Source organism: Peromyscus eremicus, chromosome 9 (assembly GCF_949786415.1).
Source record: "Peromyscus eremicus chromosome 9, PerEre_H2_v1, whole genome shotgun sequence".
Classification (NCBI taxonomy): Eukaryota; Metazoa; Chordata; class Mammalia; order Rodentia; family Cricetidae; genus Peromyscus; species Peromyscus eremicus.
This window is the reverse complement of record NC_081425.1, coordinates 64,504,092-64,518,033: the sequence shown is the minus strand read 5'-3', so window position 1 is coordinate 64,518,033 and position 13,942 is coordinate 64,504,092. Positions and strand designations below refer to the sequence as shown.

Sequence of the window (13,942 nt, the reverse complement as noted above, 5' to 3'; positions counted from 1 at the left end):
TGAGGATTTAAAAAATACAAATAAAGTTTTATCAATTTGATATTCAGGTTATAATTGGCTTAACACATAGCCTTGGTTTATTTCCTAAAATCATACTGCAGTATCTTTTGAAAAATTAAATGCCTTCATTAGTTATATTAATAGAGGTAAATATTTAGACAGGATACTCATCTCTGGGTCTCTTAAAAAAAAAAAACTAAAAAGTCTTAGTGTAAGTTTAAAATTTTAATATTTATAAATTTAAAAATGTTACACGTGCTGAATGATAGCAGTGCTGACATTCTGTGACCATTATACCACAGCTCACTGCATAGAACTTCTTTTTTTGTACAGAGAATAAGCTCACAATACCAGGATTTGCAATTTGTCATAATTTCGTGGTAAAAGACACCACACCAGGAAACCTGGGCTTAGAGCACACTTGAGGTCAGATTCCCCACCCCCACCCCCAGTAGGTACATAGTGCAGACATGGTAAATCACTTCAGGCTAGGGAATTTAGCTGCCAGAACATACCTGACAGCTCCCAATAGCTAAGAGGCCTAAAAATGCAGACAGGACAAGAAATCCAAACCTTCCCACAACTGGGAAGTTCTGGGAACAGGTGAAGAGCAGGCCACAGTGGGTACAGAGAGCTGCCTAGTGCCAGTCACACATCTCCCACTCTACAGGAGGGAATCACCACCACAGCTGAGTATTTCAGTCTTTACAGACTTCCATATACACATCTATAGGACAGAAACATTTCTTCGTCCATCTTCAAAACTAGCAAAATGAATGTCCATTATTAATCTTCTATTTTGACCTGAACCAAATGTACTCTTTGGCTATATAAGTCATGGTTTCCTCTTATAATCAACCAGGAACACTTCACAATTCTTATGGCTAAGGAAAAATGAAGTTAAACTTGAGCCATGACCCTTTAAATCAACTTGAATTCAGCAAGATGTCTAATTTGGACATTTTTCTTTCTAATTCTAGAAGGTCAAGTTTTAAAGAAATGCAATATTTCCAGAAAAATTTAGAAAATACCCACTTACATTGTCAAATAATTTAAAAATACTATTACATCCCAAAATCATGTTATTCTCTGGGAAATTTTATAGAAAATTTATAATGTTAAAAACCTCTATCCAAATGAGTTCCTTACTCTCAGAAAAAAACAAGAGACATCTCTGTGCAACACTGCAGTTCCTTCAGACTTGAAATGCTCCATGTTTTACTGAGAAACCGATAGTGATAATCACTCACAAGACACAGCTAACTTAGGAAGGGCCAATGACAATCACCTCTAACAACAGAGATGGCAAACAAAATATATGTAAATATGTAACAGAAATATTTTCAGGGTTCAATCAATAATACCTATCCCCTAGGAGAGTCCAACCTGAAATATTCAAAATTGACAGCACTTCAGTACTTGAGGGGTTCACAAAAGTAATAACAGAGACGAGAGACAGGTGACTATATAGCCTTGGCTGCAGGAAGAGCGTTGAGAGATGCTGAGTGGGCAAGATTATAGATCTGGTTTTTTGGTTTTTTGGTTTTTTTTTTTTTTGTTTTTTTTTTTTTGAGACAGGGTTTCTCTGTGCAGTTCTGGTGCCTGTCCTGGATCTTGCTCTGTGGACCAGCCTGGCTTCGAACTCACAGAGATCCACCTGGCTCTGCCTCCCCAGTGCTGGGATTAAAGGTATGCACCACCACCGCCCGGCTCGGTTTTTAAGGAAAAATTGTGACAGAGTATCTGATCATCATTAGATATTTTTCCATAAAATAAATTTGAAGTTTTTAAATTTGGGGAAAAGTTTACAAAGTTTACACAAAATGTCATTTGTATCAGACAAAAACAATACAGTCATGTTGACCTAACAGTCTTCCACCAGAATAAGACTCAACTACTGTGTTACAAAGGACACTGTCAAATACACCAACCCAAAACAAAGACATCAATCAAAGTACCCTTTGTAGAGGCCAACAAGAGCACAGTTTAGGGGTTGTTACAGTAGCACCACTGTTAGCATACAACCTCCCTAGTGACTCTGTGATTAGTGATTGTGCCCTGGGGAAAAAATGGTCAAGAAGCATAAAACAAGCCAACATGAACAAAAATATGGAAAAATAGAGGTTAAAAGATACTCTATGAACAAATGAAATTTAACATAAAAGATGAAAAAAATCAAATACTTTATACAGTGTACCTTTAACATATATTTTTAAAAGGGCACAAATAATTTTTTCTTTTAAAAATATTTTTCAACAACAGTCCATTTGAATTGGAAAAACTAGTTCATGACCATGAAGCCCGTGGCCTCAATACCTACTGGGCCAAGAGTATCAAGAAGAAAGTAGAACAGTAATGAAGTTCAGAAGTTCACAAAGTTAAAAAACAAAACCAGGCAAAATAAAAGACCAAACAAAACAAATACTCAATAAAGCAAACAAATGCACACACGCTCTGAAAAGTCTAGTTGGTACGATTAAGTGGCATTCCCATTATCTGAAATATGGTGGTCTTTCACCCTCAGTTGGCCACTAATCAACATTCTGGTGATCATTTAAACATTATTTGGTCCAATCTAAAATAAATCTTCCTTCAATTAAAAGTGGTGTAATAGAATTGGAGTATCATACTAGGATCTGGGCAATTTAATAAATATAGTTCTGTCTGTATAGAAGTTATACACAGATGCCTTTTTACTTACCAAAGCATCCTTTCCTACCCATCTCTACTTGAACTTGACAACTGCTTTGTCAGGGCCAGTGACCCATCTATTCAGTTGTATCTTAGTGCCTTTTGGCAAAAGGCCCATACCTATCACACACAGGGTACACACAAACCACACCTGCTGAGGAAACACAGACGTCAAGAACAACACAAAACAGAGTGATTACTGTTGCAGATCACTTCAAATTAAGAGAAAAAAAATCTAAAAGCACTCCTTTCCAAGTATTTAAAATACAAAATATATAGCTAGAGAATGATATTGTTTTTCTTCTTTGTAGTATTTAGAGATTTTTTTTTCTCTCTCCATACTTACTGTTACTAAATGGTGATCAATTTAGAAGAAAGATTCTCCAAAAGTCATGGCCCTCAGTTTTGCATCCACACACACCTACCATCACAGGGACAGGATGCTCCATTAACAGAGCTACACAAAGTCTCCAGAGCATCAGGTGTTAAGATGCACACACCGTGCACTTCAGGTAGGGCAGTACCCGCTGGATGGTTTAGCAGAGAGGCATCAAGAACAGCAGAGGAGCCTGCCCCTCCACGGCAGTCTCAGATGCACCTGGCCAGAGGCCTCTTGTTGCCACTGCACTGGGTGACTTGTCCTGCAGTGGGCAGTTTCAGACAACTACTGTTTATAAATGAGCTTTCATTTTCATAATTAAAACTGGCACTCAAAATTAAGTGGAGCACAGTAGCAGTATAAAAATCCTGATTAGAAAAGCCAGAGGACCTAAAGTGAATTTTTCTTTTTCTTTTTTTAAAGGACAGATCATACTTTGTGACCCAGACTAGCCTGGCATTCACCACCAGGCCTGGCTAAAGTTAAATTTTTAGTCTCTGAAACTGAATTAGTGTGGCTCCTATGACATTGAGGATAACACCCACTTTAGCATAATTATTGCCCCTAATGCCCCAATGTGCAATAGTCTGTGTGAACTGGTAATTCACATCCATTAAAGTTATTGCTTAAGCAAGCATTCAGAGTAGATACGGGCTGTGTGGCTGGAGAGAGACACAGAGAGGTAACCACACGGGGATGCTCCTTTCATTTCACTGGGAAACTCACATAAATACATAATCAAAGGGGCAAGAGGGTCTTAGCAGCTAATACCTTAAGCCAACTCTTAAGTGTCAAGACTAATTTCTCTCTAAAACAAATCTGGTTTGTCTTTTCCTCTTAAAATTAAGGCAATGAAATGGCTACAGTTCCTAAAGTTACCTTTACGGAACAAAAATATACACGTATTTTCCTCAAGTTCAGGCATCGCAGTCTGATTAGAAACCTGCAATAATTACACAAAACTTGCAACGCTGAGGACGGAAAGGAAGGAAGGTGAGGAAGAGGGAGAAGATGAACTATGAAACTAACCAATGATGATTTTTTTCTTCCTGCATAATTAGAATCACTGAAGGGAGGAAGAGTTGGAAAGCACAAAATCTCTTACAAGTTTTCACTATCTCTTGCATTGATTCAAAACGTTTAGGATAACGAAGGGGAGGAGCTTATTAAAATGGAGAGTCCAGGGCCCAAAACCAATATTCTGCCGATGCACAGCAGGGTCCACGTGTCCACTTCTATAACCAGCTCCCCAAGTGATGAAGGGAATCTATGGACATTTGAAAAATAATGCCGAGAACATACCACCTTTGGCTAGTCACCCATGCTTTGATAAAAGGGAAAAGGCACTGAATATGAATTTCATGGTGCCCATATCTGTTTGCACATATATGGAATTGCATTTTGAAATTTTCAATCACCATTCAGAATCTAGAAGACAAGTATATGGCAGATCATGGCTAACACCTAATAACAGAAGCTGATTTTAAGTTGACTTCTCCCGTTTCACCAAATTCCACATCGAAGTCTCAGACTCTCCAAAATCCCAATGGTCAAATGAACTGAGGAACAGGCCAAGACTCAAGTCAACTTTCAGCAATTCAGTGCACTTTGCAGAAAGGATCTAAGTTAAGAATATAGCTCTGTTGTTTATTTTACACAAAGGAGACCACCAACATTTGCCATAAATTCTTCTAAACTCTTTAGGAAGGCCATCTTCTGCTTCCGGTCCAGGGTAGGAGGAGTGCTGCTTGCAGTGAGCTTGTTGAAGGCATCTGCTAATCTCTGGTAAATGATTGGGTCTTGCTGACTTGACAGTAATGTCTCAACCAGTTCAGAATACTCAGCCTGCAGAAGAAACAAGACAGCCATAAGAATGCCTTCTTTGGGGATGCTAGCAGGGACTATGGAGTTGGTTCTGACGCAGGGCAGACGACTCTTTCCAACAGTTCAGTGTTCAGTTACTGCTCTCACTTATCTGTAGGTTAACTCATTTCACATGTCTGCTGCTATGAGACTGACACTACTAATGTTTACAGATGAAGGTTCTGCCAGATGAAGTAGCACATTCAAAATCACACTGTAATGAAGCAGCAGTGCAAGCAATCTGGCTCGAGACCCAGGAGGTCCCAGCTTTGCAGGATTGTCTTTTCTTGTTAGCCTGCATTTTGGATATAACCTCTACGTCTGTAATGGGGAGGCGAACAGTTCTCTAGTGGCTCATGCAAACACCTTGTGCACCCAGTTCCGGGGACAGCAGAGGCACAGCAGTGTGGAGGTTTGAGAGCTCTCTCCAAGTGGAGGCAGAGCACTCTGAAAGTCTAAACCAGCACTGTACTAGTGCTTTGGTTAAAGGGCAGGGATAATGTAGTGGGGGGCACTGTTTTCTGTTTTTGGTATCCTCTCTCAAAACATTAGCATACAGGTGAGTGGGCAGAGGCTGAAGGGAAAGTCACCTAGGCCAGAGAAGTGCTGTGGAGAAAGCTGGTCTGCCATTAATTCTCCTGAGCTTCTTGGGATATCACAACATCAAAATGATGAAATCAGATATTATATAGAGCAACGAGAAGTAGGGTACAGCTTCCCCAATCCCCACTCCCATTGTCTACAGCACTGAACCAGGCACCTTAGCTGCCCTCTCCAAAGGATAGCAGGAGGCCAGTATAACCTCAAATCATCTTCCTACTGCCCAGAAACGGCAGTGCTTCTGGGTTTGGGCAGCAGGAATTACACTAGCTATTGCAAAGTGCCCACTCTCTGCTTTCTGTCTTTCCGGGGGGTGGGGTGGGGATAGAGGTGGGGCGCAAAACAAAACAAAACAAAACAATTGACACTCATTTATGTGTGTGTCTTGTCAGAGAATAACTTGCAGGAGTTGGTCCTCTCCTTTCACCATGCTTGTCTTCATTCTAATAAATGTTTTACATTTATTTCTTTGTGTGTAAACAACTGGCAGAGTTGGTTCTCTCCTTCTACCATGAATGTAGGACTCAAAGATTGAACTCAGGTTGTCAGGCTTGGTGGCGAATACCTGAAGTGCCCTCTGAGCCACCCTCCTGGCCCCCCTGAGCTTCTCTACGAGGTACACAGTCTAAGACAGTGGACAAGGAGATCAGAATGCACTGGCTTACACCCACGGGGAAGGAAGCCCATTGTCTTAGTAACCGAGATGACAGAAAAGAGCACACACTGAAAGGAAATACATGTAGGAAGCTGCCACAGGAGCACAGCACAAGAAACGGAGCTCTAGAGCCCCTTCAGCCTGGGGTACACACGGCACATAATGGCTAGAGGAAGGGGGCTTTACATGCTAGGATCTGAAAACCACTGGTTTTAGGAAGGCAGCTTCTCCCACCAATCGCTTGGCCATACTAAAAGGTATAAGGTAGTGGAAGATCAGGCAGCACCCTCCCCAACTTGTTCCTTTGTACACTGGGTAGGCATTTTATCAGGATTAGGAGGCAAGTGAGCTTCTGTTACATTAATCCCACAGGAATGATGGGTTAAGATCTTAAAGATTCAACAAAATACGTAACACATTGTTTTCAAAACACTAAACCAAGTAATACTCTATTCTTTACACTGTCTGAAGGCAAACTTCTGCTCCTACTCTGATGCACCTTTCCACTTTTATGAAATCTGAGTTTCTCAAAGATAGCAATCACTGTGTACATGCACCTGGCTCCTAGCACAGATGATTAAAGCTAAGCTTTTAGGAGGGAACTGTGACAAAGAATGGCTCATAACAGAGAAGGAAAATAAATTCTTGTGATCTGACAGATTGTCAGATAAATACAAAATACAATCATAGAGCTCATGAGGGAGCTGAGAAACACTGAATCGAGGACATGGAACTGGGTCTCTGAGTCCTAGTTCTGGATCCACAAAGAACTGGTGGACCTGAGAGGGGGTGTCCAGTACCTGGTGCAAACAAACCAACGTGTAGAACGCTTCTCCAGCTGCAGTAGTCATCTCTGTGTTGTGCTTCTGCAATACCAGCATATCAAAAACAAGCTGAAATTACACAATAAGACAGAGCTTTAAAATAGAGAATAATTATTTAAAACTCTAGTCCCTCCCTGCCTGAAAAAGGGATGGCAGTTATAGTTTATTTATTACATTAACCAGTTAATTATTAAATCATTTTTTTGAATCCAAGGAAAACATGCAGATGTTATTTTCTGTGGAGTCTAAAAAAGTACCGAATTCCCCATATTTACAACGTCACTCAAGAACACAAAAAAGAAATGGAAGAGAACATGCTCCTGAAGAACTGGTCTCAGGGGAAAAAAAAACCCAGTGAACAAAGCTGTGGTGTGCACACCTTTAACCCTATCACTCAGGAGGCAGAGGCAGAAGAATCTCTGAGTTCAAGGCCAGCCTGTTCTACAGAGCAAGTTTTATGACAGCCAGGGATACACAAAGAAAATTTGTCTGAAAAAGCCAAAACCAAACCAAACCAAATCCATATACACTTGAATCAGGAATTTCATGGACCTGGCAAGATGGCTCAATGGTTAAGAGCATTGGCTGCCCTTCCAGGGGATTTCGGTTTGGTTCCCAGCATTCACACAGTAGCTCACAATTGTCTGTAAACCTAGTTCCAGGGGATCTGATGCCCTTTTCTGGTTTCCACAGGCACCAGGCATTCATGTCGTACAAAGACATTCATCTAGACAAAACACTCATACATATAAAAATAAAAAAGTCCCCTCTTGGGCAGGAGAAATGGCTCAGCAGTTAAGAGCACTGGCTGCTCTTCCAGAGGTCCTGAGTTTAATTCCAAGCAACTACATGGAGGCTCACAACCATCTCTAATGAGATCTGGTGCCCTCTTCTGGTGTGCATGAAGACAGGTCACACACACACACACACACACACACACACACACACACACACACATTTAAAGCCCCCTTCTTTTTACTTTGAGATGAGGTCCTGCTAAATTGCTCAGATTGGCTTTGAACTCACTCTGTAACTGAGGCAATACTCCTTCATTAGCCTCATTAGCTGGCATGGCAGGCAAGTACCACTCAGCTTGGCTAAGATGATGATTCTCCAAGCTATCCACCAAATACCTTACCTTAAGGAAGTGCCGAGTTGCTAGAAAAAGAGGTGAATCTGTTTCTTGTGCTTTAGCACATTGTTCGGCTAATGGTGTCAAGGCCTCGAGGCAGAGCTGGCACACTTCTGAACTCATTCTGACACAATGGTCAAAGAGCAAACTATATGAGACACACCTGACTTCATAACAGATCAAAAAAGTGTCAGCTACATTATATACATGACTATTTGTAGAAACGAATATAGATGGTGGGGGTAGACCAGATGGCAATGTCTTAACTGAGTTAGGAAAGAAATATTTCCATATTAAATGGCCTCTGAGAGTATTGCGTATAGGTCTAGTGATGTCTAGCTTGTTTCTGCAGATGCTCTCACAGATGATGACATTATAATGCCAACAAGCTAAGACTAGAGAACCAGCTACAACACATCACATGACCTAATGAAGGAATGACCTTAAGACAAGGTGCCAGGTGCTACATGTATGAAAGGAAATAATCATGCAAATCCACAAAAGAAACAGAATTAGAGCTGGGCATGGCAGTGCAAACCTTTGATCCCAGTACTTGGGAGGCAGAGACAGACGGATCTTTGAGCCTGGGGGCCAGGATGGTGTACAGAGTGAGTTCCAGGACAACCAGGGCTGAAACTCTGTCTCAAGGGAAAAAAAAAGACAAAAAGAAAGAAAGGAGAGAAAGAGAGAGGGAGAAAGAGAGAGTTAAAGCTACAGAGGTAGGTTTTTGAAGAAATAAAATTAAACTATAAAAGAAAACCAATCACTTAAAAAAAATTCAACAAGAATCCCCCTCCTTGAATAACAAAGTTCATTTAAAGGATACGATGTCATTCCTAGTTCCAGGGAATACATCAGACTCTTAAACAGATCCTCAGGAAGCTGGGGTATTTTTTCAGGAAAAATTTCACAAATAAATGTGATCAACTTGTAGTATTGATTACAAAGGGTTGGAAACTGAAAAAGAAACATTAAATATTTTTATGTTCAATACTATCTAATAAAATGAAATGACTAACAAGCTTTTAAGTAGTATAATGATTTCTCTAAGATGTATACAATATATAGAAACATTAAGCCCTAAAGAAATGTAAAATAAGTTACAGTAAAGGGAATCTTTCAGTAGCTGTTATAAAAAATACATAGTAGAAAAAAATTATCTTCTGGAAGGTTAATAGGAGATACAGACAAGTTCTGATATTCTATGTTGACCCTAAACAAATAAACAAGGCAGTCAAACAAAAACTAAATGATCTGGGAACAAAGTCCTTTGTTAATGTGTTAATCAGTACTTTTCATCCGTCTACTTGGGCAGCTCTGAAGAGCTGAGTGGAAAGTAGTCAATCTAGTCTAGCCACAGAGAAAATGTGCACCAAATGTTTACGATGGCTGACTTAATGGAACACACAGGCACTAAAAGCAAACCAGTGTACAAAGCTGAATAAATGCTCATCCTAAGAGTTGTTACAAAACCCTAGGTTCATGGGTTGGCAGGAACTGCCCAACAGACATTCCTTATGGAGGAATGTACATGGGGAGAGCCTAGGGAGGCACCCCAACATTTCTGGTCCTCACTACTCAGATGCTTGCTTCTGCTCCCCCGCCCCACTACATCTCCTCCACACGCTTTATCAAAAACAGGAGTATACACACGTGCATATGATACACTCACAGATACACACACCCTTCTCTTTCTTCTTCAGTGTGTCCTTGTTCTTGATCTTACCCATCTGTGATAACTTATAACAAAAGACCTCTCCCCTAGCGCACTTCTGGAAGGAGTAAAGGGCAACCTCAGTGGCCATGACCCTCAATAACAACTGGTAGAACCAAGGCACAATACAGTCATAATGTACAAAAATTTTTAAATCACCTTGGTTTCTACCATCCCATTTCTACATGCACAGGCTTGGAAAATATCCACCATGGCTGGCTCCTTTGGTTGAAAATGAAGTTTAAAAACAAAATGACAAATTCTAAAGAGAATTAAAATTGCTAGCGGAACTGTTTTCCTGTGGTACTTCCTGACGAAATGAGTCATTAATTGTCTGTACACATAGGACTAGGGCATGTGTACTGAGAGATAAGCACAGTAAACTGTAGTAGAAATACAAAACTGTTAATACTCTTCATGTTCATATTATTTTAATTACCTTCAAAAGATCTTGTGACATTAAGGGCAGAATTAGGTTTACTCCATATAAAACGACATCAGCCGCCGATACAGATCTGCCTGCTGCTTGTCCTGGCTCATGTCCTCTAAATACTTCATCTATCAAAATAAAAAGCATACTTGTACAGTCGTAACTTAAATCTCCAAAGCTCATATTCCTTTACAAAAACACAAATATAGTCAAGCTCAAAGACCCAAGAAACCCATTAATGAATAACAGAGAAATCTGATAAGCCCAGCCCATGCCATCCTTTTATATTATTTGTTAGGGAATCTTAGTACCTGATACAGTAATAGTGGATAAGTAAGGGCAAGAGACATTCTAGAAATCAAAGTTAACACATTTAATGCCTTGGCATTTCACTTCAGCACCTCCAGCTAACTTGGATAAGCCTGTTGAACTGTGAAACTAACAGGGCACGCAGTGAACAAGAAAAATGAACCAACAAAGTCAACAGAGCAAGAACAATCTCAAGGACTAGACACAGTGACTAATGTGGGCTGCTAGAAGCTTAGAGAACCCTGAAGAAATCAAAAAATATCTCTGACTATGAATGCCTGCACACCCTGAGGCAATGCTACTATGATGTTTTCTCTTATAAAACAACCCACTTCTCTCAGGTTTGAAGGCAAAGCTGGCAGGGAGGTAAAGCTCACTAGGAGGGGAGAGACAAACATGGGCACTTGCCCTGGAGGCAAGGGGAAGCAATTAAAGGCACTGGTGTACACAGCCCCTCCCCCTCTCGTTTCTGAAGCAGCTGCACTTCTTCCTGCCTGTCCCTCTGAGAATAAACTTGGAGAACAAACAAGAAAGTTCAGTAATAGTGGAGGCAAACTGCACAAATGAACGAGCTTTACTGACTGATCAAGCTCTTGTCTGTAAGTACAGTTATTTTTTTTTAATCTACTAATTACCAAGCAATTGCTAGTAAGACACAAAGGTCTTTATTATTGTACCCACTGATAGCAGAAAGGCAGAAATTAGCTTTCTATCCCCATATTATGCTATAGGAGAACCATGTTAGATAGCCTATCGAGTCTGGAATCCAGTACTTCTTACCCCAATGGGATTTCCCATGCTGGGTTTGATGGGCAATCATCTCAAAGGACAATGGAAGAGACAATGAAATTCCCTCTAAAGCAGTGATTCTCAACCTTCCTAATGCTGCGACCCTTTAACACAGTTCTTCATGATGTGGTTACCGCCAACAATAGAATTATTTCATTGCTAAGTTATAACTGTAATTTGCCACTGCTATAAATCATAATGTAACTATCTGATATGCAGGACAGCTACTGCAGGGGTCACAACCCACAGGTTGAGAACCATTGCTCTATACACATACAAGGATTTGAATGTGAATTCAAACTTACTAGTTACATGCACATGGGTGAGCGACCTAATGACTATGCTATTACCTCATCAGTACAGTGAGAATTAGCAACAACACCTGCTGAATGGCATTGTGAGAAAAGTAGCACTTGGCATTCATTATGAACTGCAAAACCAGGGAGAAAAGAAGGCAGAAGCCATTTCTCCTTTAGATAAAAAGCATCTGTGTGATAGTTGTGTAATAAGTTGATGGTTGTACAGAAAAAAAGAACTAACTAAATAAAAGTTCATGTTCATATTGAAAAGTAGACTAGGGAAGGACTTCACCTCTACCTTCATTTCAACCAAGGGATTTACTTCCATTTGTTTTGTAAAACTGAACTCCCTCCTAGAGAAAACAACCTGCAGTTTTAATAACAACTACTCCAAGAGACTTTACCTGTGTCGCTGAAATCTATGAACTCCTTGGAGAGAAGGTTAGTGAGAAGCTCCATAATGAGAAGCAGATCCTGGTACTGCTCTTCTTCTGCTGTGACATCTATCCTTTGCCGCCCTAGATTATTCTTAGAATACACTTGTAACAAAGTAAGGCAGGCTTCATATAAATGCATAGCTTTGGACTGTAAGAAAACAGGAAATGTGATATTACTTGGTAGGATCTAGCAGATAAGCCAAAGTTTCAATCTACTCTAAATTATAACAGTAGCTCTATATTAACAATATCGAAGGGCTGAGAGTTGGGAAAGTGCTTGCCAAATAAGCATGACCACCTGAGTGCAGATCCCTGGTGGTGGATGCTTGTGATCCTAGTACCGGGGAGGAGACGAGGGCCTTGCTGCATGCTTGGCTTGGTGAGCTGTAGGATGAGTCCTTATCTCAGAAAGTAAGGTAGAGAAAAATACAGGAAGCTACCCACCCTTGACCTCTGACAGACAGACAGACAGACACACACACACACACACACACAGAGAGCATTAATAATAATAAAAAGAGCTGGACGTGGTATTATATGCCTTTAATCTGAGCACTTGGAAGGCAGAGGAAGATGGAGCTCTGTGAGTTTAAGGCCAGCCTTGACTACAAAGGAAGAAGACCCTATCTCAAAAACAAAACAACAACTAAACAACCAAAGACCAAGGATACTTATAGTATCCTTATAGCTATATTTAATATGTTAGCCTTTCTCTAACAATAAAATTTTGGAGTCAGAACTTATATTCATTCCACATGACTTCCTATTTTGGAGAAATAAAAATATGCATTAAATGTGAAACCAAGAATGGAGAATCATTACTTCAGAAATTTGTAATCCTGAAGGAATAAAAAAAAAAAACTAGAAAGTGCTTACCTCTCCAAGATAGCATATTTGTTTATGTGCAACTTCAACAAAAACTTCTATAATGAGATTGACAGTTTCTGGAGTATTTTTGTAAACTTCCATCAACCCAATGCAATTGTTAAGGAAGTCCATTAAAAAATTAAAAAGAATGGCTACATTGTCGATCTGTGTGGCCTCAGCAATGCCACACAGGGCCTCCAGCGTGGCAGTGATCTCCTGCTTGACTTCCTCCTGCTGACACATCTGTTGAAAGTTCTCTTGGTTTATCACTCTCAGGAACCGCTGCTGGAGAGGCTGAAGAACCTGTGGAGGCACATCACAGCATGACCTTCCTAACACGCACACCGAGTTCCTCAACTTGGATGAACATTTGGTTCCTGTTTTTTTTGTTTTTTTTTGGAGACAGGGTTTTTCTGTGAAATAGTCCTGGCTGTCCTGGAACTTGCTCTGTAGACCAGGCTGGCCTAACAACTCACAGGGATCCGTCTAAAGGCGTGCACCACCACACCTGGCTCCCCAAATATTTTTATGGGAACAGAATGAACACATATAACAAGGACTATCTGAACCACTAAGTTTCCTCCCTTCAGTCTTTGCAACAGGGTCTTATTAGGTAGCCCAGGCTGGTCTCAACTTCTCAGGGCTCCTGTCTCAAACTCCTATGTGCTGGAATTACAGGTTTGAGGTACACTGCCCATTCTGAGAATCTTTGTACCTTGTGTCATATACATAAAAATGACACCCAAGTCACAGAATAGGGTTCTTTAAATGTCATTCTTTAAAAATTTTTGTTTTTTTTGAAAATACTTTTATTCTTTCATAATTTCTTTCTAGTTTTTATTGCACATGTGTGTTGACATCGAGTATCCACTTTACTGAGGCAAGGTATCTTGATGAATCCAGAGCTTGCTAATTTGGCCAATCTAGGTATCCAGTGATCCTCTTTCTTACAA

The 13,942-nt window shown here is 40.3% G+C and overlaps 1 protein-coding gene across 3 annotated transcripts in view; it reads right to left on the bottom strand.

The window, feature by feature from the left end:
* Positions 1-4,692: 4,692 nt before the first annotated feature.
* Xpo4 (exportin 4) overlaps positions 4,693-13,942 on the bottom strand; it is a 93,767-nt gene continuing 84,517 nt past the window's right edge. For all 3 annotated transcript variants that reach the window (XM_059273562.1, XM_059273563.1, XM_059273564.1), the window contains 7 exons: positions 12,999-13,292; positions 12,090-12,270; positions 10,298-10,416; positions 8,971-9,101; positions 8,151-8,268; positions 6,989-7,081; positions 4,693-4,915 (listed from right to left, as the gene is read on the bottom strand). In XM_059273562.1, coding sequence (XP_059129545.1) covers positions 4,718-4,915; positions 6,989-7,081; positions 8,151-8,268; positions 8,971-9,101; positions 10,298-10,416; positions 12,090-12,270; positions 12,999-13,292 — 1,134 coding nt within the window. In that variant the 3' untranslated portion in view covers positions 4,693-4,717. The remainder of the gene's footprint in view (positions 4,916-6,988; positions 7,082-8,150; positions 8,269-8,970; positions 9,102-10,297; positions 10,417-12,089; positions 12,271-12,998; positions 13,293-13,942) is intronic.